This window comes from Neophocaena asiaeorientalis, unplaced genomic scaffold, assembly GCF_003031525.2.
Source record: "Neophocaena asiaeorientalis asiaeorientalis breed wild unplaced genomic scaffold, Neophocaena_asiaeorientalis_V1.1 scaffold249, whole genome shotgun sequence".
Classification (NCBI taxonomy): domain Eukaryota; kingdom Metazoa; phylum Chordata; class Mammalia; order Artiodactyla; family Phocoenidae; genus Neophocaena; species Neophocaena asiaeorientalis.
The window spans coordinates 3638048-3666022 of NW_020172625.1; the positions used below are offsets into that span (position 1 = coordinate 3638048).

A 27975-nucleotide genomic window follows, 5' to 3' on the forward strand; every position below is an offset into this window, starting at 1 on the left:
AGTACTCTTTACAAAATACTGTATGACTAAATTCCAATCTCACAGTGAAATATTTTCTTACGGATAAGAGAAAATAAATTAATACTTACTTAACTGCTTGTGCTCCTGGTCTTTGCACAATCAAAGTGCTAAATTCTTCCACTACAATATCTAACAGTTCAGATTTTTGTTGTTTTTCTCTTAGAATAATAGACATACTTTTCAAGTGAACAAAAAACTTCATGGCTTCAAACTAGAGTATATTCAGAGGAATAAAATGAAAAAAATTATTATATATATATCTATATATATATATATATATACACAACAAATACTCCTATTTATATAGTTTATTCTTTCCAAAAACCAGAAAAATACTTCAAACACAACCCTTCGTATATTAAAGGATCACCACATAACACTAAAAAGTAGGGGACAATTTTCATCCCTACCTTGGAAACTAAAATAAATGCAATATTTATAGACTCAAAGAAAGATGACAGAACAACTCAGTAACGTATATTTCTGAAAGGATTAAAAATAGGCATATCTATCACTAAATGCTCAGGTATAAGGCAAGAAAACATTTTACTGTTTTTGGCAAGGTTGGATCAACTGCTGTTTCACTATAGCCAATTGCTTCATATAGTAAAGTTTTTTCTTCAGGTGTCAACATTTCTTCAAGACCTAAAAATCATAAAGAAGTGTTTTATGTTCTTAACTGGTAACAAGATAAAACCGACCCAAAATTTAGCTGTTTTTAATAAATTAAATGCAAATTTTACTCTCTTTTTATAATACTTTTAAGAAATTATATTCACTGAATGCTAGATGGCATTGCCAATTTTAGAAGGTTTATTCTCCCAAAATATGAATTGCTAAATACATAAATTTAGCAATATTAATTTCTAAATATTTGTATTAAGCACACAAAATAGATACCTGTATTAGGCACTTAATGGCATTGTGTTAAACAACATACTTAGTGTACAAAGTAGGTAATATTAATACCATTTCTCCACATTTTATTACAGATGATGAAATTGAGGTTTAGAGAGCTTAAATAATATGCCAGGGCCACACTGCTAATAAACGATAGATCTAGGATGTAAACCTAAGCCCCTAAGCCTCCATGGTCTTAAGCATTTCGTTGGGAAGCAAAAATCTTTCCAACAAATAATTTCGATAAAAATTTACAGTGGTTTATACCCTTTCGGAATTTTTATTTTATCTATGACTGTGCTATATGCACTTACTAAATCCTCTAGACATAATGCTCTTTTGCAAGCATTAGTAAGATTTTAAAATTTATTTTATTTGATTTTTATTTAACACATATATTTACAATATTTAATAGTAATATTACTGATAATAAGAATTATAATAAATAAATAAATAAGACTTAAAATGTCTATTTTAATGAAAGAGAAAATTCCCTGCAAAACTTAATTTCACACCTGATGGTTAGCTACACTACCATAGCCTGATGATTAACTGCACTACTATAAAATGAAATGGACATACTTCCAGGTTTAAGATCTGGTTGTTGTTTAGTATATGATTCTGACCAAGTCCACAGCCAGCTAAACCATCCTTTATTATCCTCTGACTCTTGTGCTCCTTCTCTGAAAATCCTGTATCCAGCTTTCTTTACCTAAAATGAATAAATTTACAAATAAATGACAAATTATCCTTTATTTAGTAATCTAAAGAAACAGGATGATATTTCTAAAACTTATCTACTTTAGTGAATAAGTGTAAACAATAATCATACTGACAATAAAACATAGTAACCACAACATTGGCCAAACATCAGAATTTAGGATTACCAGGTACTTAGCACCACTGTCTTATAAGCAACGGTAATGGGGGGGAAAAAATTGGCTTTCACCTTCATATGAACTCTCAGTATTTGATAAACCCAATTAGTTAGAAAGAATTTTTTTCCCATAGAACCTGTCTGGTTTAAATACATGTAGCAAAACAGTGCATGAAATTTTCTTGTAAAAGAAATAAGCAAATTTGAACCCTTTTTAGGAAACAGTATATTACAGCACAATACCAGTAACATTACAACATCTATCAAATCTGTATAAATTCTAGATTTATTTTTACTAATTGAAAGACAATCTGGAATTACCTCAACTTCTGCCTGTTGTCTTGCTATAGTTATATTAAATACATCCAAAGTCTTTTCCAACTCCTAAAAATATAAATAAAGTGTGTTTACATAAATAACTTTATATAAATAATTTTCATTTTTCTCTATCAAATTGCTATACTAAAGAAGAGATAGGAAGCAGAAAACAGGTCACCCATCAACATAATATTCCTGTTAAATTCTGAAAAGCAATGCTTTTATATACGTCAGCTTGGAAATTAGTAATGATGGAACAACTTTCTCAACAAAGAAATCATACATGTCATGCATGTAAGAGTTAGAATACTACAAGATACACAGGCACGTACTAGAAGATAACATACATGCACTGTTTTAAATGACTTTTATTTGGGCTTTAACTACAGTTAAGGGTAAACACATTAGTGTCACTTTCAACTAAAAATACAATTATACGTCCTTCATATTACATGCACATTTCATACGTCATCATTAAGATATATATATCAAGTAGATCTAGATACACTTAAATCTTGTTTTTAAATTTTATACTTTTCCAAGTATTTCAGTATAGCTACTGAAATAAACTGAGATAAGCTCAATCTTTCATCATATCTATACATTATTTCCATGATTACTTTTGAGAGCTTCATGCTCAAACCACTTTTAGTCCCAAAGAGAAACAGTGATGACCAACCATTACCTGGAAAACTTTACTCAGGGTTCTACAGTCTAGTAGACTTAGAGGGTTAATGTTAAGATCCAAAACTAGGTAAGGAAATCTGTAACCACCAAAGCAGAAACCCAAGCATTCATAATAGCCTAGGTCTTCAGAAAGTCTTCTATTTCAAAAATAAAAATAAAACTCAATCTTAGGGAGTTTTTTGGAAATTGGCCTGGATTCAAAATAATTCCATTACTTTTGAGAGACTAACTCTTCTTAGACTCCCTAAGCTGTACTTCATCCATCAGTAAAACAGTCCCGTCTAGAATATACCATAATGCTAAAAGATTAAGACTAATATTTAGAGAACTCAGGAGCCAGCTAATTAAACGTAAAGTTGCTGGTGAAGACCAGAAATGCCACAAGGATTAAGAGGAAAAAAAGCACTGTTTGAGCAAAAAATTCAGAAAAGTTCATACAAGAGATGGGATGTAAGCAAAACTTGAGGAATGAGTGAAACTGAGATAGAGATGAAGAAAGGCAGATGGAATGCATGAGCAGACTTGGCTATAAGTATAAGCATATACATATAGAAGACAGGAAATTTATTTGATTAATGCACAGTTAGATGGTAACATAGGGAAAAATGGAGTGGTGACATAACATAAGGCTTTGAAACCAACACAGAGAAGACTGGAATCAATGGAACAAATACTTTCTAGGCTTTTGAGGTTTGTAAATGTCATAATAATGAGGCTTCCAGTTACTATTTGCATAAACCCAAATCTCTCCAGATTGAGGAGAATCTCAAATTCCAAATGCACACAGGAAAACATCACCAGGGTTTGTAACATCCAATAGAAGTTAAGGAGTATGAAAAAGTCTAGTAAGTAAAAGAGACAGAGAATGATCAGTACAAATTAGAACAGATAAGTAGGGAGTGTTAGTCACTAAAGACTGAGGAGTTAAGTAGTACAAAATATTTAACAAATTTTTTAAATGCTAACCTCCAAAGAGTTGAGAAGTTCACCAGATGGCTTCTTACTTGTTAGCTTTTTTTTATACAGTTCTTTATATTGCTTCATTTTTTGCCTATGTTCTCTTATATGCTTCCATGACCACATCCGTAAGTGGGGCCGAACATTTACTTCAAGAATACCACATATAGCATAAACCCACCTAGTTAAAAAATAAAAACAAAAACCCTACACTTAAAAACACTCTCAGACCAACAGTATAAAATATAACTGATACTGCTTCTACTCTAACAGCATACATAATACAGAGACTATGAAAATGGTATATTATCTGGGCACTTGCTTCTTCCCAGCCCTATTAGTAATTAACAATACACTATTTAGTCTTACCTCTTTCCTAAATGAAAATAATCAAAATCACTGAATTTTGTTACAATAAATATAGTTCTACAGAAAAACTATTAAAGTATTAATTGGCAACTAGCACTTCAGCCACTTCAATAGTAATTAAAATAGTCAACTGAAAGAGTAATTGCAACTTCTAGAAACTAGGAAAGAGCTTAATAACTGGAAAAATAAGACTTTTGAATTTTAAAAAGGGGTTGCACTTTATAGACTACCATAACCCTTTCAGGTTTATAATAGGTTTAATATGTCTGATACCAAAGTTTGAAAACTAAAAAAAGACACGGTTAGAAAACAAACTGGGATATGTTTCTTAATAATTCCAAAAATACAGTAAATGAATGGAATGCTAGTATTTCCAGTTGTAAATTCATTATAAAGAATCCTTTAATTTTACTCATGTAATAAGCAAAAGCCACTACAAGTGTTTCAAGACAAATATTACATTATAGTTTCTATCAGCCCTTAAAGAGTATCTCAAAAAGTCAAGAAATTCACTTTTATACTGTATTTTTTAAATCTTAAAAAACTTAGATTGAGCAATTCCACTGGGTATCTACCTGAAGAAAATGAAAACACTAATTCAAAAAATATATGCACTCCCATGTTCACTGCAGCATTATTTACAAGAGCCAAGATATGGAAACAACCAAGTGCCCACTGATGGATGAATGGATCAAGAAAATGTGTGTATATATATACACACAATGAAATGTTATTCAGCCATAAAAGGAATAAAATCTTGCCATTTGTGACAACACGAATGGCTACTGAGGGCATTATGCTAACTGAAATAAGTCAGACAGACAAAGAGAAAGACAAATACTGTATGATCTCACTTATATATTGAATTTAAAAAAATGAGCTCATAGATCCCGAGAATACACTGGTGGTAGCCAGAGGCAGTGGGTTGGGGATGCTCAAAATGGGTGAAGGGGATCCAGAAAACTTCCAGTTATAAAATAAATAAGTCATGGGAATATAATGTACAGCATGGCAACTACAGTTAATAATACTGTATGGCATATTTGAAAGTTGCTAAGAGAATAGATCTTATAAGTTCTTATAACAAAAAAAATAGTTTTGTTAACTATGCATGATATTGGATGTTAACTAGACTTATTGTGGTGATCATTTTGCAATATATACCAATATCGAATCATTATGTCATACGCCTGAAACTAATATATGTCGATTATACTTCAATTTGAAAAAATTTAAGGCATATTACCATTCTTTGGCATGGTAGTGGAGAGGTACATCAGGTTTGAATTTCCTATATGGTAGATTTTGCGTCATCATATCAACCGATTCAAGAAGTTCCATAAGACTGAAATACTGAAGAATGAAAAAATTAAAGTTCTTAAATGTTTCAGATTTTTTGTTTAATTGTCAAAGATAAAAGTTAAATTATTGACTTTTTAAGGAAATGTTATCATATACCATTATGAGTTTTTGAAAAACATTTAAAATCTTAGCTCTCCTTTTATCAAACTATAACTCACAATTTAAAATTTCATTAAAAAAAATCACCTGTGGTTTATTAAGTTCAATTGTTATGTCATGTAACTCAATATCCAGGCTTATTTTGGGGGCAGAAAAGTCAAAATCCAATCCGCGATTCATCTGAAGTTTGGCATTAGCAGATATGGGGCGAAATACTGGAAAATAACACAGATTTTTAAAAATTAAATTGAGTTTTTTTCAAGAGTCTCAAAGTGCTAAAGGAATCAAGTTGAAAATGCTGATTTTCATTTCTTATATACCCTTTCTACAGCTCCCAGATTTCCATACTGCTATGATTTGATCATATGAACTGTCAGTGTTGAAGAGTCTTTTATATTTTTCCTATCTATAATTCATATTGTCTTTTATGAGTACAATAAAAGCTAAGCGAACTCCTCAAAACAACAAAATAATCCTTACAAGCAGGAACACTCTCTAAAAGGCAAAACAGTCCAGTAAGACAATTTTAATAAAAGTATAGTTTTAAGGAATGAATATAATTAGAAATGCTAAGGGGAAAAATATTTTATTTAGCCACTGACTTTCATTATATAATTATAATTCCTGAATTTTGGGTCAGTGTCTCTGTATCCATCTGTCCCCCCTTTTAACTTGAAAAAAGAGAGGAGATAAGATGAGAGTTTATCCAAGATAACCTTCTTGGCTCAACTCATAATCTAAGATTTCTCTCAACCCTTTGTATTTAGTGCCAAAAAGAATAAGAATAATGCAGAGGGAGACCAGTAATAGCAGAATCTAGAAAGATATCAACCACTAAATTATAAGCTAATTTGTATACAAAGATAATATATTCCTCTTCTTTTAATCATCCCTCAGGCATAGCACTAAATTCAAAAATACTTTTTTTTTTTTTGTGATACACAGGCCTCTCACTGTTGTGGCCTCTCCCGTTGCGGAGCACAGGCTCCGGACGCGCAGGCTCAGCGGCCACGGCTCACGGGCCCAGCCGCTCCGCGGCATGTGGGATCTTCCCAGACCGGGGCACGAACCTGTGGCCCATGCATCGGCAGGCGGACTCTCAACCACTGTGCCACCAGGGAAGCCCCCCAAAATACTTTTAATTTGAATAGAACAAGAAGGTATTCATCAATAGGGGACCAGTTAAATTCATTACTCTATACAACAGAATACTATACAGTTAAAAATGAGAAAAATTTATATGTACATAAATGGAAGGATATTGAAAGAGAAAGTTTAGAAAGTATATGTATAAAGCAATAATACCAGTATTTGAAAAGTAAAATTATTCCTCTCCTCCAGCTTTAACTCTTGTTAAACAAGACTATACCACCCACTATACCCTCCTTGGTTACAATAATTTATCCACCCCTGGGCTTCACCCTCTCCTATCTCTCTCAGATTTTAGCTCCTGGCAACTCTAATTTCTGGATTATTTCAATATACAAATGATCGTTCCAATATCATAGCCTCTCAGTTCCTTGGACTCTTCCCCCCTCACCTCATCCACTAGACCTTATCATACCGATATCCTCAACCTCTCAATAAACTCAGGCTCAAGCATCCAACTCTCCTACCACCACCATCTATCTCTCTAGTAATCCAATACCAAACCTCAAGTCTTAAGGGAACTACCATTCATTGATCCTCTTATCTTTGCTCTGTCTTTCACTTCTGCTTCATGTCCTCAGCTCTCTCCCTACCCTGTTGACAGTTATTTCAGTCATTCCCTTGCATTCACCCTTTAACTCCTTGGCCCTTCTCACTTCGTTAATACTTACTAGGCAAAACTCGAATTCTGAATAAAGCCACTCTATTTACTCCACACCTCTATTTACTCCACATCAATACCTACGCAGCTGTATGTGGTTGGGAAAAAACAAAAATCACACTGATTGGTCTCACGTTAATGTCATAAATCTCAAGTAGGTACTTAATGTTGTTGACTAATCACACAACATTCTTTTAGTCCAGGGATAGGCCAAACCTATACCACAGCCTGTTTTTGTATAGCAAGTGAGCTAGGAATGATTTTTTTTTTTTTTTTTTTTTTGCAGTACGTGGGCCTCTCACTCTTGTGGCCTCTCCCGTTGCGGAGCACAGGCTCCAGACGCGCAGGCTCAGTGGCCATGGCTCACAGGCCCAGCCACTCCGCAGCATGTGGGATCTTCCCGGACCGGGGCACGAACCCGCATCCCCCGCGTCGGCAGGTGGACTCTCAACCACTGCGCCACCAGGGAAGCCCAGGAATGATTTTTATACTTTTAAAGGGTTGTTTAAAAGAAACAGAAAAATATGTGACAGAGACTATACATAACCTATAAAACGTAAAATGTTTGTTTACTACATGGCCCTTTGCAAAAAGAAAACTAGCCAAACCCTACTCTGGCCCAGTGGTTCTCAAACTGTAGTATTCATCAAAATCACTAGGACAGCTTGTTAAAAATAGATTGCTAAGCTTCACTCTCAGATGTTCTGATTCAGTATGTCTGGGATGGGCCCTGGAATTTATATTTCTAACATGTTTCCAAGTGATACTGATATTGCTAGTCTAAACAGCACTTTGGTAATACTGCTCTCATCAATTCATTCTCTCATTCCCCTACATGGCCATCTCATAGCCCCTCCTCCATCTGAAAACCTCTAATTCCTCAGATAGTTTAAAAAAAAAAAAGAGTTCAGAAGAAAAAAAACCCATTAACTCCAATCACCATATTTACTTGTTCACCCAACACTAAGACTTCCTTCCTCCCTTCCTTCCTTCCTTCCTTCCTTCCTTCCTTCCTTCCTTCCTTCCTTCCTCCCTCCCTCCCTTCCTTCCTTCCTTCCTGGCTGTGTTGGGTCTTCGTAGCTGCATGCAGGCTTTAGTTGCAGCAAGCCAGCGGCTACTCTGCATTGCAATGCATGGGCTTCTTATTGTGGTAGCTTCTCTTGTTGCAGAGCACGGGCTCTAGGCGCACGGGCTCAGTAGTTGTGGCCTGTGGGCTCTAGAGTGCAGGCTCAGTAGTTGTGGCACATGGGCTTAGTTGCTGTGCGGAATGTGGGATCCTCCCAGACCAGGGCTAAAACCCGTGTCCCCTGCATTGGCAGGTGGATTCCTAACCACTGTGCCACCAGGGAAGTCCCGGACTTCTCTCCTATAATTGAAATCTACCTTATAAACAAACTGACCATGATCCTACCTGTGGCAAAGCACTCCACTTGTACACTAGATTCTACCCCCTTTCACCCATGTCAATACAGAAATAATCCCTTCTCTCTCTTATTTTTCATGTTCTATGGATCATTCCAATCCTAGTCTATAAACAAGATGCTATCTCTCCCATTAAATAAAAACACAAAAAACAAAACCAAAAAGAAATCCTTCATTCATCCTTCCCCCTCCAGCAAGTGTGCCAGTTATCAACTGATTGCCCATAACCTCCAGATCACCCTTCCCTGCCTGCTCTAAAACCTAGATTTGGGTCCTTTAAATAGTTTTTCTTTATCAGCTAGCATAATGTTAATCTTTATCAGCAGAGGACACGGGAGAGATACTGCAGGAGCAAGGAGTTATGCTTCCTGGTTCTAATGTACTCATTCAGCAGACTCCTGCAGTGCCATGGTTCTGCAACACGCAGCTCCTAAAGAAAATGGCTTCTCCAGTGTCCAGGTCCTCCAGCACAACAGATTTCTTCAGCACCAGACTCCTGCAGTACATGGCAGCTTGCACCATCCAACAGCCAGCAAATTCTCTCAGTACGCTGCTAAGGCAGTTTTAGAGTGGAGTGCCTTCTGGAGACAACTCTCCATGAGGCTCCCTAAAGGGTCTGTTTCCCTAAAGTTCCTGAATGAGAATTTACAGGTTTAACTGGCAGGGCACCACAGACTTTCCTGCCTCCTAGTGACCCATGGCCACACCCTTCCCAACAAGTTCTAGATCTCAGTGCTGAGGGAGGTAGACCCCCTTCTTTGGACACTCCACCTAAGTCCTAGGGTAAGGGCTGTTCCTTCTATCTACTGTTCTTATATTCTTTAGCGTTCTCTTTACTTTTTACTAGCCAATCCCTTGTTACTCTAATCCCCTGTTATATTTAGTAATTCTTCATAAATACTTTCCCTGCTCAAATTAGTATGTGGTTTCTCTTTCTTCATCAGACTCTGACTGAAACAGCCAGAAATAACAGCAGGGTAAAGGAGAAATAAGACAAATTTGAAGTGACAGATTTGAGAATCATCAACACACATGACACAGAAAAGTGTTTTGTTTCTGCATATATATTATAAATATATTTAATTTTGTGGGAAAATTAACATGAAATATCAGTGACATCAACAATATTCATTTAAAATTTATACTGATTACTTTAATTGTACATTTATTTTATGAGATGTACTTACCAAAATCATAACCTTTTGGAATAATACTTTCATCAACAATACCATTCCTCAGGCTGTCCTATTAAAAGACAAATTGATTTTATTTATATTCGTGTCAATATACCTTTATTCTACAAAATCCTATTATATGCAAAAGAAAAATGCCTAAAAGCAATTAAAAAAATAACTCAAACTTAGCAGAACTTAGCTAAGAAAATATTAAAATGGTTAGACACTATCTCATTAAACTACTATTATATAAGACTGCTCTAGAAATTTTTAGGATATGTGTGTTTACATATATGTGTACAAGCAAATACACAAAATTTGACAGAATTCAACATCTATTTATGAAAAAAACTCTCAACAAAGTGGGTACAGAGTTAACGTATCTCAACATATGAAGGCCATAGATGAAAAGCCCACAGCTATCATCATACTCAAGGGTGAAAAGCTGAAAGCTTCTCCTCTAATATCGGGAACAAGACAAAGAAGCCCACTTTCACCACTTTTATTCAACAGAATATTAGAAGTCCTAGCCAGAGAAATTAGGTAAGAAAAATAAAGGCATACAAATTGGAAAGGAAGAAGTAAAACTGTCACTATTTGCAGATGACATAATAATATAAATAGAAAACCCTAAAGATTCCACCAAAAACTGTTAAAACTAATACTAAATGAATTAAATAAAGTTGCAGGATATAAAAATCAATATATGGAAAACTGAGGTGTTTCTATATACTAATAACAAACTATCAGAAAGAGAAATTAAGAAAAAAATTCCATTTACAATTGCATCAAAATGTAACAATAAATTTCACCATGGTGAAAGACTTGTACCCTGAAAATGATAAGGCACTGAGGAAAGAAAATGAAAAGGACAATAACTGATGGAAAGACATTCCATGCTCATGGATTTGAATAATTATCATTGTTAAAATGTCCATATTACCCAAAGCAATCTACAGATTCAATGCCATCACCATCAAAATACCAACTGCTTTCTTCACAGAAATAGAAAAAACAATACTAAAATTTGTATGGAACCACAAAGGAACCCAAATAGCCAAAGCAATCTTGAGAAAGAAGAACAAAGCTGGAGGCGTCATGCTCCCTGATTTCTAAATTACAAAGCTTTAGTAATCAAAACAATATGGTACTGGCATAAAAACAGATACAGATCAACAGAATAGAACAGACAACCCAGAAATCCCATGCATATATGGTCAGTTCATTTATAACAAAGGAGCCAAGAATATACAATGGGGAAACGACAGTCTCTTCAATAAATGGTGTTGGGAAAACTTGACAGCCATATGCGAAAGAATGAAATTGCACTACTACCTTACATGATAAATGAAAATAACTCAAAATGGATTAAAGACTTGAACATAAGACCTGAAACCATAAAAATCCCTAGAAGAAAACAGGTGGTAATTTCCTTGACATCTGTTTTGGTGATGATTTTTTGGACTGGACAACAAAAACAAAGGCAACAAAAGCAAAAATAAACAAATATGACTACACCAAATTAAAGGCTTCTGCACAGCAAAGGAAACCATCAATTACATGAAAAGGGAACCTTATGAATGAAAGAAAATATATGCAAATCATATACCTGATAAGGGGTTAATATCTGAAATATATAATGAACCCATATAACTCAAAAGCAAAAAAATAAACCATCCAATTAAAAAATGGGCAGAATACCTGAAAAGACATTTTTCAAAGAAGAAATACAGATGGCTAACAGGTACATTAAAAGATGCTCAACAACACTAATCATTAGAGAAATGCAAATCAAAACCACAGAGAGATACCACCTCATACTTGTTAGAATGGCTGTTTTCAAAAAGACAAAAAATAACAAATGTTGGTGAGAATGTGAAGAAAAGAGAACCCTTCTGCTCTGGTGGTGGGATGCAAATTGGTGCAGACACCATGGAAAACAATAGCGGAGCCTCGAAAAATTAAAAATAGAACTACCATGTGATCCAATAGTTCCACTTCTGAGTATTTTCCTGAAGAAAACAAAAGCACTAACTTGAAAACATATCTGTACCATGTTCACTGCAGCATTATTTATAATAGCCAAGATATGGAAACAACCTAAATGTCCTTCAAAAGGTGAATGAAGAAAATGTTTTACACACACACAATGGAATATCACTCAGCCATAAAAAAGAATGAAATTGTGTCATCTGTGACAACACAAATGGACCATGAAATAGCTCAGAGAAAAACAAATACTGTATTATCTCACTTCATGTGCAATTTAGGAAAAAAAGACAAACTCAGAGATACAGAGAACACACTGGTGGTTGCCACAGGTGGGGAGTGGGGATAGGCAAAATTGATGAAAGGAGTCAAAAGGTCCAAACTTCAGTTATAAAATAATTATTATGTCAGGTGGATGTAATGTACAACAGGCGACTGTAGTTAATAATACTGTATTGCATATTTGAGAGTTGCTAAGAGTAAATCTTAAAAGTTCTCATCACAAGAAAAGAAACTGTGTAACTGTGTATGGTGATGGATGTTAACTAGACTTACTGTGGTGATCATTTTGCAATATTTACAAATATCAAAACATTATGTTGCATACATGTAACTAATAAATGCTGCATGTCAATTATACAAAAAAAGGCATGTATTTATATGTTTCTGTACAGACACATATATATTCACCTATTTCCGCTAATGGATTTTGCCTAAGGAAAAAAAGGACAACTGACTACAGTATGTCAGATAAATGACAATGAATAAAACCTTATGCAAAATATGATACCAACAAAAGTGTATATGCATATATCAAAAAAATTTACTCACCAATGATTCATCATAATTACTAAGATAAAACATCTGAGACTTCACATTCCAATAGGCAAAAAGGTTATCCAATAGGATTAACTGAAAATAAATCAATTTTATTATAAGCCTCATTTTCACTGAAGATTCTTTAACATATGCGTTTTTCTGAATCTCAAATATTTGGTCATATAACAGTTAAGCAAGTAAACACAATTCACAAAAATCCTTATCTATATATTATCATTTGCCTTCCTAATTAAAAGTATCTTTTGTCAAGCCCATGGGTTGAAAAAACATATTTATTTTACCTTACGAAATAGTTTCTCAGTTTCATCATGTAAACATGGAATCCAGTATTGATCAGTTGTCTGAAAAGGAAAATAAAAAGCAGTAAAAAACTGTCACTTGCATGTGAAATGGCAGAGTGATAAGTAGAATCTATCATGCCCTAGACCAAGTTTCCATTAAAATGTCCTTGAAAACAACATTCAGGGGCTTCCCTGGTGGCGCAGTGGTTAAGAATCCGCCTGACAATGCAGGGGACACAGGTTCGAGCCCTGGTCCGGGAAGATCCCACATGCCGCAGAGCAACTAAGCCCACGCCCCACAACTCCTGAGCCTGTGCTCTAGAGCCCACCAGCCACAACTACTGAGCCCGTGTGCCACAACTACTAAAGCCTGCGTGCCTAGAGCCCGTGCTCCACAACAAGAGAAGCCACCGCAGTGAGAAGCCCACGCACCACAAAGAAGAGTAGCTCCCGCTTGCCGCAGCTAGAGAAAAAAAAACCCACAGGCAGCAACGAAGACCCAATGCAGCCAAAAATAAAATAAATAAATTTTAAAAAATAATAATAATAACGTTCAGTCAAAGAATATTAACTGAATATTCTGCATTCAAGGATCTCATTGCTTAGTGGAAAAGCAAACTAGTAAACAAATTACAAACAGGTAAATGCCATTATGGAGCTTAAATACACAGTACTCAGGGAGAACATGGTGGGAGCCTCAATCTCAGGGAGGTGATGGCAAAAGTGATATCTAACCTAATAAGTGACTCATTAATAGAAATTATCAATTCTAACTTCAGTAGGGAATATGATTCGCGGTAGGAAGATATTTGAATATATGACATGTTCAAAGAAGTGAAATAGCCCAATATGGCCCAAGAACATATTCAAAACAACGGAAAGAGGTAAAGTTAGGTATCTTACCTGGGGACAGATTACAAAGGGATTATAAACTATTTTAAGACAAACCTATGGACTTTATTCTAATAGCAATAAAAAGTCGCTGAGGGGAATAAACTGATATCTGAAGCTTATGTTAAAAAGACGGTTTTCTTTTTTTTTCTAGAGAACTAAATGGACTAGAACAGTGTTGCTCAAAGTTTTCACACAATTAGGATCACCTGGAAGGCTTTTTAAACTAGATTGCTGGGTCCCAACCTGAGTTTCTAATTTAATATGTCTGGGCTGGGGGACAAGTTTCCAAGGACCTCCAAAACCAGTGGTGAAAACCACTGCTGACACAGTTACCAATCACCTTCACATTGCCAAATCCAATGGCTAATTCTCCACCCTTATTTTTCAGCGTTAACAGTAGCATTTGACAGTTTACCTCACCCAACTTTATTGAATAACTTTTCACTTGACTTTTCTTTTTTCTCTTTCTGCTTGAGGTGGATCCAAGTTTTAAAACCAAATCATACACAAAAGCTTAATGAACATAACAAATAAAAGAATATAATGAAATACTATAGAGTAGTTGAACTGGATCAACTGAACTACACGTGGCAATAAATACACGTCACAAACAATGTGTAGAGAAAAAAGGGAACTTACAGAAGAATCACATAACATATTTATGTAAACTTTTAAAAATCTACCAAATATTATACAGTTTTAATGGATATATTATATAAAGTTTAAAAACTCAGGATGTTTATCTCTTGGGTGGGAGAGAAGAGTGGAGTGGAATACAAAAGGAATTTATTCATAACAGCTTATTCTTTAAAAGTATTTAAAACTTAATCTAAATGACAAATTCAACAATCATGCCTTCTAGATATGAGCAAATGTTTCATAATTCTCTATGTGCTCCTATACTTTTAAAATTTTTCAATTTGAAAAATCAGACAGGAAGAAAATATGCCACGATTATTAATAATAGTGATGATAAAATGATTTGTTTCTTTAGGCTTTTCATGACTTATCAAAGATTCTGAAATGAACATTACTTTTATTTTGTACTATGCATTTAAAATTCAGAATGGATTTTTAAAGAAAATAAGTATCAAATATCATAACTGGCAAATAATAGGCTCTCACATTTGAAACTAAATTTGATTGTCAACCATTCTTTGAACTGTAAAACTACCTACCCTCAGTCCCAATCCAGTCTATGCATTTCCTGTACCACTTCTTTATAGATACCTACTCCTGATGCTGGCATATATTAACAGTAATTACTAATTTAATTAGCTATACTGCAAAATTAAATATGGTTGAATTTCTTTTTAAACAAAGTACCTGCATGCTGAGATTTTGAAGGGAAATACCAAATGACAGTGGGTTGTCTCGATTTGTGACCTAAAGAGGAAAACAGAGTAAATTTTACTCAGATTTTTAGTAGTTGTATAAAATTCATATTATAGAAGAACTTCACTTTCTGGGAAGTATGCTATTTTGAACCTTCAGAAACATTTTCCGACATTCTGGAATAATTTTTATTCCTGTATTTTTCCTAATACTAATTAAAATATTAAGTATCAATGTATTAGTGTAGTACAATAATACATCTGCATAATGTTTTTCAGTCTGCAAAAAAAGAAGTTTATAAAAAAAGTGATTGACCCTCACAACAGAACTATGAGAAGCCAATGATTATGTGTTTGAGAGAATACATGATCTATTTGACATCAAACAATTAGTTAAGTCTAGCTCTAATGATTCCTAGACCATTGCTCTTTCCAGGAAGAAAACACAGTATAATTTAAAGTATTTTAAAAATATATAACTGCGAAATTCATAACTCCCATTTATCAAAGGTGATTATAATATAAGCAAGGCATTTACCTTCATTATCTGATGTTTGAACATTTTAGGAAAGTGTAATCAAGGCACTAAGGACTGCAAATTACAACTATAATTATAAAAAATAAAGATAATGTCATCTTCAGCTCTATATCCCTCCACTTCCCAGCATCTCATAAGTTGACCACTACAGAGCAGGTGTCAACAAACAGTAAAATAAATATAAACCATTATCACCTATTAAAATACTTACATCATCTTCATAGCGAATATGGATGTTGGAAATTTTCACTTGAAGATTTTTTATGATCTGAGTAATTAATTTTTCTGTAAAAGTGTCCTGTTTCTCCACCCGATGTTTTTCTACAATTGCAAATATCCATTTTTGATTTGAATGAAAAATACACTCTATGTGTATACACTTATTGAGGTAACATAACTGTTACCTTGTTAAAGAAATATATCTGTATTTGTAAACAGAACACTAAAAGCCTGCTTGCCAGAAGTCTTACATACCAAAAGGCTTTCACAGGTGACTAAATGCACACAGTTTTCAAAAGCCACTTTCTTATCCAATCAAACTAAAGCCAAATATGTAGAATTTACTGTCATCAAATTTTATAATTTCTGTTAGCTATACCTGAGTATATAAGGACATAGAAAACAATAAAGATTATTAGGTAAGAATATAATAGGCTTATATTAGAAGAGCCAGAAACAGTAGCAAAGAATGAATCTCTGCTAAAATTTATGCTATCATCATAAGTTGTCTGTGGTTAGAAGTATAAAACAGCTGAATGTGCTCCTTCCCCAATGAATACAAAATAGGAAGATATAAGATCCTTTCCCTCTCTCCTTTTAAGCAAGGATGAAGGAAGTTCATCATTTGTTTCATTTTCCAAAATGAGATTAACTATCTCTTCAATACTTTTCAGGGAAATATAAAGAATTGAGGTTCGTAATTTCTTTTTTAATATGCCTGTGATAATCACTAATTACTAACGTTTTTGCCCCCACTTGAAAATGCCAATGAAGGTGATCTCCTTTCCTATTTCTAGTCCTATTCCACCTGTATCTACATATTGTTTATCTTTTCCTCTAATGACCTACTACTCTCTAATTCAGCTGACCCAGAAGGTCTCAAATAAAAAGTTGATGAAGATATCACATGTACATCAAAGACAAGTGTGAGTGAACAAGAGATAAGTGAATATATTTGAATATATTGAAAAGGACTTTAGAATTAAAAAGTGCAAAGTAGAATATAAACTCTTTGAAGACAGAACATTTTATTTTAAATGCTGAATGAATCCCACCACTACCTAATAAAATCCTCTGCTCTATAAATTTATTCAGTCATTCAATTAAATGCTAAATCTTTCTTTCCCTACCCACTAGTTTCTTTCTGACTTCCTTATCTGGCTCTGATTCCATAATAAATTATTTCACTAACACTTTAAACTCTGTGCTCTCTTTTTTCTCCTTTTCCTCTGTCAATAAAGCTCCAACCCTGCATAAAACCAACAGTCTACTTTTTATATAAATGTGTATGCCTTGCCAGGTGAGTATTGGAGGAGAAAAATTACAACAGAACAGATTGCAGCTACTGTAAGTTAATCATTACCAACTTCAACTCACCAGCAACCTTACTACATTTCTCCAGTCAACTTGTTCACACTGTCCAGAATAACTATTACAAAATTCTTTTTGATACTCTTCAAAGGTCCAACAACCCTTCCACTGCTCTCTTTACTCTTAGCAAATGACCTTACAACTATGGAAAAAATAGAAGCTTATTTTCTGCAATCATCACTCAATCAAAACAGCTTTTTTTTAAGATGACCAATGACCTCCATGTCATACATAAAATAATTATTTCTTAATCCTCAATTTACCTGATATCTCAGCAGGATCTGACATATTCTTTGCTTCCTAAAACACTCTTTTCCCATGGAGATATAATCTCCAAATTTCTTTCTCCTTATCTAACCGCTCTTTCTTGATCTCGTTTTTTTTTTTTTTTTTTTTTTTTTTTTTTGGCTGTTTTCCTCCTCTATACAATCCTTAAATGTTGGATTTCCTTACGGCAGGCTCAGTCCCAGAAATGTTTCTCTTCTCATTCTGCACTGTTGCTGCAGGGAATCTCATTCACACCTTATAGCCTGAACTATCATCCTAATGCTGACAACTCTCAAAAGTATACTGGATAAAGTCAGAAATGAGATATAATCACAGAGAAGTTGGTACATTCAGTAAACTACACAGGTCAGTATAGCTGGAACAAAGAACAGAGAAGATATGAAAGGGATGGGGCCAGTAATGAGGCTGGAAAGGTAGACAGGATTCAAATCATAAGAGCTTTTATGTATCCTGTTGAAGAGTTCAAACTTCTACCTGATAACAGTAAGGTATAACTGATGTAATTTAAGCATGGTTATTTATATTTTAGATTTAAGTATAAATAAGAGGGACTTCTGATTAAACATGAGTTGCATCTATTTTTCTATTCCTCAGTAAAAGTAAAGGCAAAAGTAAAGGGGGAAAATGGATAAATCTCCAAGACCAAAAGAAAAAGAGTGTAGAAGAAAGAATGAATAAGAGAGAACCTCAAAAATTTAGAAGCTGGAAAGTAGACAACATGACAGAGGAAGAAATCTGATCCTAGATGCCCATAAATGAAGATGCCAATTGGATTTGGCAGGAGTTCTTGCATATGACACCAAAGGCACAGAAACAAAAGAAAAAGTAGACAAATTGGACTTCATGAAAATTTTAAAATCTTGTACATCATAGGACGCTATCAACAGAGTAAAGAGGCTACCCAGAGAATGGAAGATAACTTGCAAATCATATATCTAATAATGGATTAACATTCAATTATATAAAGAACTCCTACTATTCAACAATAACAACAAAAAAAAACAATTAAATGATGGGCAAAAGACTTGAACAGACATTTCTCCAAAGATAACATACAAATGGTCAATAAGCACATGAAAAGATGCTAAAATACTAATTTTTACAGAAATGCAAATCAAAACTACATGAGATACCACTTCATCCCATTAGGACCCTATTATCAAAAATATAGAAAACAACAGATGTTGGTGAGGATGTGAAGGAAATGGAACCCCTGTGCACTGCTTGTGGGATTATAAAACGGTACAAGTCCCTGTAGAAAACATTATGGCATTTCCTCCAAAAATTAAAAATAAGAGTAGAATTACCGTCTGATGCAACAACTCCACATCTGGGTCTATACCCAAAAGAATTAAAAGTAGTGTCTCAAAGGGATATTTGTACACCCATGTCAGAGCAGCATTATTCACAATGGCTGAAGCACAGAAGCAACCCAAGTGTCCACTGATGGATGAATGGATAAGCAAAATGTGGTATATACATAAAACGGAACATTATTCAGCCTTAAAAAGGGAATTCCAACATATGCTACAACATGGATGAACCTTGAAGACATAATGCTAAGTGAAATGAACCACTTGAAAAAACACGAATACTGCATGATTCCACTTACATGAGTACTGAGAATAGTCAAAATCATAGAGACAAAAAGTAGAATTGTGGTTGCCAGCGTCTGGGGGTAAGGGGGGAAGAATGGGTGGGTTATTGTTTATTGGGTGTAAAGTTTCAATTTTACAAGATGAAAGAGATATGAAGAGATATGGTGGTGATGGTTGCAATACAATAACTACTTAATACCACTGAACTGTACACTTAAAAGTAGTTAAGGTGGTAAATTTTGTTATATGTATGCCACAAAAAAATTTTTTTTTTTTTTTTAAAGAGGATGGGGGTAGGAATGAATGACAACAGAGAGAAAAACATACTTACAAGAAGTGTTGCCAGGAAATGTGTTAAATCTCCTTTAATGTTCTTTTACCTGTTTGTCAGGTAAACTGTTTATTATTGCATTTTTTAATTTAAAAAAATAAATGCATGGCAAGGATATTTTGATCAGTACACATATATTTCTTTTAAGATGCTTAGCTATCAAATGAAGGACAGAGGAGCATAAGGTAAGCAGATGACAAGGTTAGGAAAATGACTTTATGTTTAAAGATAAGGGAGGCAACATTATATTTATATGCCAAAGAGAAAGATTCACTAGAAGGAGAAGTTAAGAGTCAGGGTATAGAGCGTAGGTGTTGATGGTGACACCATTGCTATCACTAGCATAAATGGAAAGGGATTAGATTTCTGCAGGACATCTCTGTCACTGACAAAAGAAGTGGATTGAAGTAATGGACCATTTTGGTCTAGGCTGAATAGGGATGGATGTGAGCCAGAGGGTAAACAGATTTGGGAAAATATATCAAGAGACTAAGTAACTCCAAAAGGTGAAGAATTGATACAAGTGGAATAAGAAAGAGAAGACAAGAAAGGTAAGAAAATATACTTGATGAAATTAATTACTATAGTTAAAATCTAACCTTACTCTTATAAGCTAGGGATCTTATTTGCACTAAGGTAAATTTCTATAAGGTAAAATTTCTGTAAACATGATAAAACATAGAAACCACATTAAAATTCCTCATGTAATAAGATTCTGTCATATTTTTAAAGTAATCTCAGTGCTTCCAGAAGAAAATAATACTCAAATGTGATAAATATTTAGGTCTTTTCCGCTTTTCTTATTACCATTCTTATTTGTTTTTACCTTGATCAGCTACTTTTCGTTTTGCTTCTTCTATCCTTTTCAGTTCCTGTTGCTTTGCTTCAAAGAGTTGTTTTTCTTCTTTTAAAGGATCATATTTTATTCCTACAGGAAGTGTAAAAAAGGAAGAATCATAATTACCTTAAATTTACTCATTCCAAAAAATATCCTAGAAAATAATCACTGATTCAAAGTCTGCAAAAATTAGAGTAAAAACCAATTTATGTTGTATTATCAAATACCAAATTTAAATATTAAAAAAATCTCCAAAAACTCACCAGAATTATTTGAACAAACATAATTATCAAATATAAAGATTTTTCCATGCACAAAAAAGAGTAACTGAAATGATAATGTTTAAAATTTGACTTACTAGAAGAAGGCACTATGAGTAAATAAATGTCTTCCAATAGAGCTTCAACTGGTTGGGTATAAAGGTTTTTCCATGGAATTAGAAGACTAAGATTACCTACATGAAAAAAAAAGACAAAAAATATTATTCTTTCAACCTAGATTTACTATCAGCTTATTTTCTGTCAGGCATTAAAAGAGATAACAAAGTAGCCTTTGACCTTATGATCTCATTAACTTTGTAGAAAGCTATTTTACAACCATAAACAAAAGGCCTTTACAGTGACAATTTGAAATTATTTGTACTAGTACTGTTGGAAAATCTACTAAGCCATATTCTAAATATTTACAAATTTCTATTTCTGGTGATATGTACCACAAACATACCAATATTATTCTTCCATTAATCAACAACCCTTGATATTATAATATTGATTTTCCCCAATTCTTACTCAAAATCTCTAAGAAATATTTTTCTCATACTTTAAAAAGGTAGGTTACATACTTTATATGTGTATTTTTTATATACAGATTTTACATATATATTACATGGTATATATATAGTATATACATAAGTATGATTATCATAAGTGTATGTACTAACAAATTTCTATGGTAATAATCAAGGATCCTAGGCAATATTAGAAAATCATTCCAACTAACGAAAATATTTTACAACCCAATAGCAAAGTATTTTAAAAAGCATTAGATTTCTTGAACTAAAAAATACTATGTAAGGGGCTGATTATACTATTAATTCTAGTTTTATGTATTTACAAAATTTCTGTTAATAGTTTTTTTCAATATTTTAAAATTTTTTTACAAAGTATGAATCTCTAGATTTAGAAATAGTTGTCATGACTGGGGAAGGGAAAGACTTCTTAAATACACCAGTGTTGCATTAACTGGTTAGTAATACATACCTAGACATGTCACATTACATAACCCCCAAAATCCATGTTTTTAAAAACCCCAAATTGAGAAAAAGATTTCTTCATACTAAGTCAATTCAGAAAAAAACAAAGTATCTGATTTCTAAAAGAGGAATAACTTTCTAAGTTTTAAAATCAGAGAAGACAGTGACCATTTCAAATTTCCATACTATCCAAAATATAACCAAAATGAAGTGAGCAAATTGGGAAAGATAATTGTGATGAATTTGACAGTTTACTTATAAATGTATCAAGCAGACTGCTTACACACATATACACACATTAATAATCCAAAAATGTAAGTGAATAAAAGGACATAGAACAGTGCCACAATAGCATTAAGTATGCAAAGAAACACATATAAAACTAACAATGTACCATTTTTACCATTAAGGTTTTTTTTTTTCTTTTTAAAGCCAAACTTGTTTTTTCCTCTCCTTATGAAGTGCAGGCTTCTTATAGAAAATTTAGAAAATTCATAAAAATATAAACGAAGGTAATTTCAAAAATCTTCCACGTGAAAACAATTACTTTGAAAATACATGAGTATTTATATTTGATATGTATGTAATTCTGCATGCTTAATGAGGAAAACTTTGAAAGATCAGTAAGATTAACAACCCCCATTAACGGCAAGGGGGTTGACAATACGTTCTTATAAAACTGGCTGTACTACTGTACCACTCATTTGGAAATGTGTACTTCTTTCCTTCAACAAATTGTGTTCCTACTATATGCCAAGTATTGTGCTAAGTGAGGATACAATAAAATTAAAATAAAAATTTAAAATTAAATCCATTTCTGAAAAAACCTACTGTTTAGAAGAAAAATAAATAATAATGATATTAAAAAATGTCAGGTTCTATGATAGAGATATGCAAACGACACCTTAAATGATTCTCAAGATTATCTTATGTATTAGGTATTAGCGCAGGGTACCTTCTACCACCTTATATTAACACTGAAAATTACCTTATCATCATTTTTAAACATGGTCAAAAAAGAAAAGAGAGAAAGGAAAGAAGGTAGGTTCTAAATGAAAGCAGGTCAATTTACTGCCCTTATATATTTTTTTTTAATTTTTCTTGAATTGATGTTAAATTTATATACACTGATTTACAATGAATATAGTTATAAAATTCAACGACTTTTAGAATATTTTCAAAAGGTATGTGAAAATGTTTACTGTAATATTTTTTACCAATAGAAATATAAGATTACATTGTCCAAATATGCATTCAATGGATTATTACACTACCTTAAGAAATAAGGGAGGTCAAATTAACATGGATTATGAGCAATCTTTATTAAATATTAACTTAAAAATAGAATATAAAATCATACATATACCATGATTATAGGAAGTCAAAATGTTCACATGTAAACAATCATTTAAAAATCTGCAAAAGTAAATATAGTAGGTGGAAATAAATATATTAGGTGGGTGACATTTTTCCCGTCTTATCTATACTAAATAGTCTTTAAATTGTGGGGGTGGGAGAAAGGAGGGAAACAGAATTTGAGTCTCAGCAATGTAAATGTAAATGATAAAAACTCTCTTTGGCATACAGTCTAATAACAACTATAAGAGCACAAAATTGTGGAGACATTCATCATGTAATTTATATAAGCTTTCAGAACACCTTGTTCCCCAAGTGACACTAAAACACTGCAATAACATTATATAAATTCTACTACACAAATTATCTGTATAAAAAACTTCCAAGTCACAAATAATAACACTATCATCTTGCACAATACTTAAACCAATAAAGTTTAAACAATAAAGTTAAATAAACCAAAATAATTTAAGAAACCAAACATACATGTCTTTATTAAACACATTAAAACATCATATTTTTATCAATTATTTCTGTTCAACCAATACATTTAATATGTAAACTACAAAAACTGGAAAAATAATACAAAACAAGAAAGATAGCACAGTGTTTCCTAGAAAACTAGAAAACTTCCAGAGCGGAAACTAGGTTTTTGATTGGTTCCTAGCCATACTGCCTGGATGATCCAGACCCTACTCCTTATACCACATATTCATGGCCAATCGGAATACAGCAAGGATAACTAGTCAGAAACCTAAGAAACTGAGACAATCATGCTATTAGATTTAATGCTTTGATCTCAACTCATTTTAACACTTAACAATATGCATAATTTCACCAGTACTAAAGAAGGGATTCATGGACAACATTTTAAAGTTACACAACTAAGCTCTACGTAGATGAAAACACATAATGCTTTTAATTTGTTCTCAGAAACATTATAAATATCACATTATAGAGATATTAGACATATTATTCTGGTTGCATGTCCAACAAGAAGGACATTCAAATACTAAGGATAGCTTACCTATATGGCCAACTTTAATTTTAAACGGTACATCCAGTTGACTCTACAAAAAATACACATATGTAAAATATTAGTACATATACAGTTCAACAAAACAGATGACTATTTGTTTCTTCCCAAAATTACTTAAGGGATTTAAGTTAACTTATACCTTCTCTTTACCCTCAACAGTTATAATTGCAATATTATCTTCAAATCCATAAAATTCAGAGACTGATCACCTTAAAATAACTACAAAAAAGTTCTACAGCAATACTGACCCCTAAGTTACCCATACCAGAATCACTACAGCTTTTACACTGCTTGAAAAAAGGAAAAAGAAAGTGGAAAATTCCACTGTCAGTTTGTATTTGTGAGGAGATTAAACACTTTGCAAAAAACATCTTCAAATAAATTTCTCCCCATTCAACTGGGAAAGGACAACCTTTTCGATAAATGGTGCTGGGAAAGCTGGATATCCACTTGCAAAAGAATGCAGTTGGACCCTTATCTTATGCCATATACAAAAATTAACTCAGAATGAACCAAATACCTAACATAAGAGCTAGAACTATAAAACCTTAGAAGAAAACAAAAGGTAAAATCTTCTGGACACTGGATTGGGCAATGATTTCTTGGATATCACATGAAAGGCACAGGCAACAACAACAATTAAATGATAAAGTCAATTTCATCAAAATTAAATTTTTTTGCATAAAAAAATGTTGTACATAACACTGTTAACAGAGGCATAAGACAACCCACAAAATGGGAGAAAGTATTTGCAAATCATATCTTCTGATAAGGGGAAATAACCAAAATATATAAAGAACCGAAACTAGACCAAAAAAAACTTGATTAAAAAATCAGCAATGCTTTTCAGTAGACATTTCTCCAAAGAACATATAAAAATGGCCAATAAGCACATGAAAAGATGTTCAGCCTCAACAGTCACTAGAGAAGTGCAAAGGAAAACCAAAACGATATACCACTTCATTCCCACTGGGATGGCTGTTATCAAAAACCAGAAAATAAATGTTGTCAAGGATGTGGACAAATTAATGCTGGTGGGAATTTACGCATACCTCATTTTATTGTACTTTGCTTTGTTGTGCTTCCCAGATACTGCGGGGGGGGGGGGGGGGAAATTTCCCCTTTGAAACCTCCAGACTCAGTACCTCTATAATTAATAGACTTGCACAGAGTCTTCAACATCCATGTTTGCTACAGATAGGTAATTTGGAGCTTTGTTTCCTGTTGGGTGGGGGGGGGTTGTTTGTTTATTTGTTTGTTTTTAACCAATTGAAGGTTTGTGGCAATTCTGTGTTAAGCAAATCTATCAGCGCCACTTTCCCAATAGCGTTATTTATTAATTGAGGTATGTAAACTTGTTTTTGAGAATACAGTATGAGTAAATATAATTTTTATATGCACTGGGAAAAATTCATGTGACTTGCTTTATTGCAATAGTATTCACTTTATTGCAGTGGACTGGAAATGAACCTGCAAAATCTCCAAGGTACGCCTGTGTAAAATGGTTCAACTGCTATGGAAAACAGTGTGGCAGCTCCTGAAAAGGCTAAACATAAAATAACCAAATAATCCAGCAATTTCACTCCTAAGTACTTACACACAGGAACTGAAGGTAAGAACTTGAACGGACATGTATGCTAATGTTCATTGTAGCATTATTCACAAGAGACAAAAGGCAGAAACAACCCAAGTGTCCAACAACAGATAAATGGACAAAATGTGGCATATACATACATTTTTCAGCCAGATAAAGGAGTGATTTTCTGATAAATGCTACAACATGGATGAACCTTGAAGGAATTATGCTAAGTAAACTAGACACAAAATGACAAACATAGCATTATTCTATTTACATGAGGTACCTGGAATAGGCAAATTAAGACAGACAAAAGTAGAAGTTAGCAAGGTATACGGAGAGAGGGAATGGGGAGTTAGGTATTTCTTACTGGTTACAGGGTTCCCCTTGGAGTATCAAAAATGTTTTAGAAATACATACTGATGACAGTTGTACAACACTGTAATTCACGCCACTGTATTCTACAGTAAAAAATGATTAAAATGGTATTAGGGGAAAAAAAACCTGAAGATGATTGGAGAGGTAAATTAACAATCTAAAATGAAACCATATAGGAAGAGATAAATTTTAGAAATATTTTTAATGGGGAAAATTACACTGTCAGTTTGTACTTTTAAGGAGATTAAAAGTCCATTTTGCAAAATTCACATTTTACAAAAATTACTTTTTAAAATTTTTCTCAAACTTAAATAATTTAAGATGTTAAAGTAAATCAGGAAGAAGTCTATGCAGCTAACTGCACTAATACAACAATTTTTATAGTCAAAACCTACCAGGGCATTTTCTTTAATTTCAAGATTCTTCAGGGCTACAGCTCCTAAAAAGAAAAATTATTAAAAAATAAAATTGAAATTTTCAAATAACTTTTATTTTAACAAGTTAGGTAAACTTCATTCCTAAATGTCATATTAAGGAAAATAATCATAAAAATGTACATAACAGAAACAGAATCCAACTATGATTGTTGGCTCACCTTCATCCTTCAACTTAGTCTAAGCTTGTATGTCTGACCAAAACATCATTTACTATAAGTTCTGACCTCTACGGTTGTAGCTCACTGTTAATGAATACATTTTCATTAAAATTATACAAATAATATGAATTTACCAACACAGCATGATATAAGAAAATATAGGAAAAAATGAACTGTATTTAAATATATTTGTTTAAATACAATTGCAAAGAAATTTTTAATCCATCAATGTGAGGTTAACAAGGATTTCCTAGAGATACTGGAATGTTGACATATCTTGCTCTGTTTTAATTCTGCTACACAAAATGAATGCCTTCACTTTTAAGCAATAATTTGTATATGAGTAACTGCTGTCTAGACGTTCACATAACGTCTGGGGAAACAAACAAGAAATAAACATCAGTAAACATCTAATAAAGGTAAGCTGTACAGTTAGACAAACTTATTGATCCATTGTGGTAGTGACCAATCAGTGAATGATATAGGTACATGGAGTATCACTTATTGTTTTTTCTACTGTAATGTTCCAATGTAGAGCGTGAACTTTTCATTTATGGATAATTCTTTGTACTGGCAGCCTTCAATATACTTTGCTCTGAATTTTTTTTCGAGTCAATATACTATACAGACATAAAATGAATCACTGAGTACAGCTGAAAAGTGCTATACTGTAAAACATTATTTTACATTAAAATGTATCTTCTATAAATAGCTTTAAATAAGTCTATAATGTTATACAATATCTCCACATACTGGTTAAAAAAATTAAATTTGATAGAAATATTTCTATCAAATCTTCTTAAATAAAAAAGGGCTCACAGTGCAGCAAAATGAAAAATACATGACACTAAAAAAAAGATTAAGAGATAACGACATTAAAATATCCAACAAAGTTAATATTTCCATATAAAACTAACTTTAGATGCTTGTAGTACCATTTAAAGTACAAGTGATTTTAGGTTTTTGGTTTTTCCAGTTACCATGAGGTTTTTGTATAGCAGTCTATATATATATTGGGTTAGCCAAAATGTTCATTTGGGTTGTTCTACAAGATGTACAGAACAACCCGAACGAACGTTTTAGCCAACCCAATATATATATTTGGCCAACCCAGCATATTTATATATATATATATATATATATATATATATATATGGGTGTGTGTGTATATATTTTTATATATATATATGCAATTAAGTTGCTGATCTCAAATGCATTTTTAAAAACTTGCATTTGTACTCTCCTCCTCTCACAATGACTG

General features: G+C 33.1%; 1 protein-coding gene across 3 annotated transcripts in view; it reads right to left on the reverse strand.

The window, feature by feature from the left end:
* Positions 1-27975, reverse strand: part of VPS13A (vacuolar protein sorting 13 homolog A) — a 231700-nt gene that overhangs the window by 180397 nt on the left and 23328 nt on the right. For all 3 annotated transcript variants that reach the window (XM_024738949.1, XM_024738950.1, XM_024738951.1), the window contains exons 2-17: positions 26515-26558; positions 24154-24196; positions 20877-20972; positions 20507-20608; positions 16085-16194; positions 15328-15387; positions 13108-13167; positions 12818-12898; positions 10010-10067; positions 5678-5805; positions 5376-5482; positions 3770-3941; positions 2120-2182; positions 1504-1633; positions 572-666; positions 90-232 (exon numbers count right to left, since the gene is read on the reverse strand). In XM_024738949.1, coding sequence (XP_024594717.1) covers positions 90-232; positions 572-666; positions 1504-1633; positions 2120-2182; positions 3770-3941; positions 5376-5482; positions 5678-5805; positions 10010-10067; positions 12818-12898; positions 13108-13167; positions 15328-15387; positions 16085-16194; positions 20507-20608; positions 20877-20972; positions 24154-24196; positions 26515-26558 — 1492 coding nt within the window. The remainder of the gene's footprint in view (positions 1-89; positions 233-571; positions 667-1503; positions 1634-2119; positions 2183-3769; positions 3942-5375; positions 5483-5677; positions 5806-10009; positions 10068-12817; positions 12899-13107; positions 13168-15327; positions 15388-16084; positions 16195-20506; positions 20609-20876; positions 20973-24153; positions 24197-26514; positions 26559-27975) is intronic.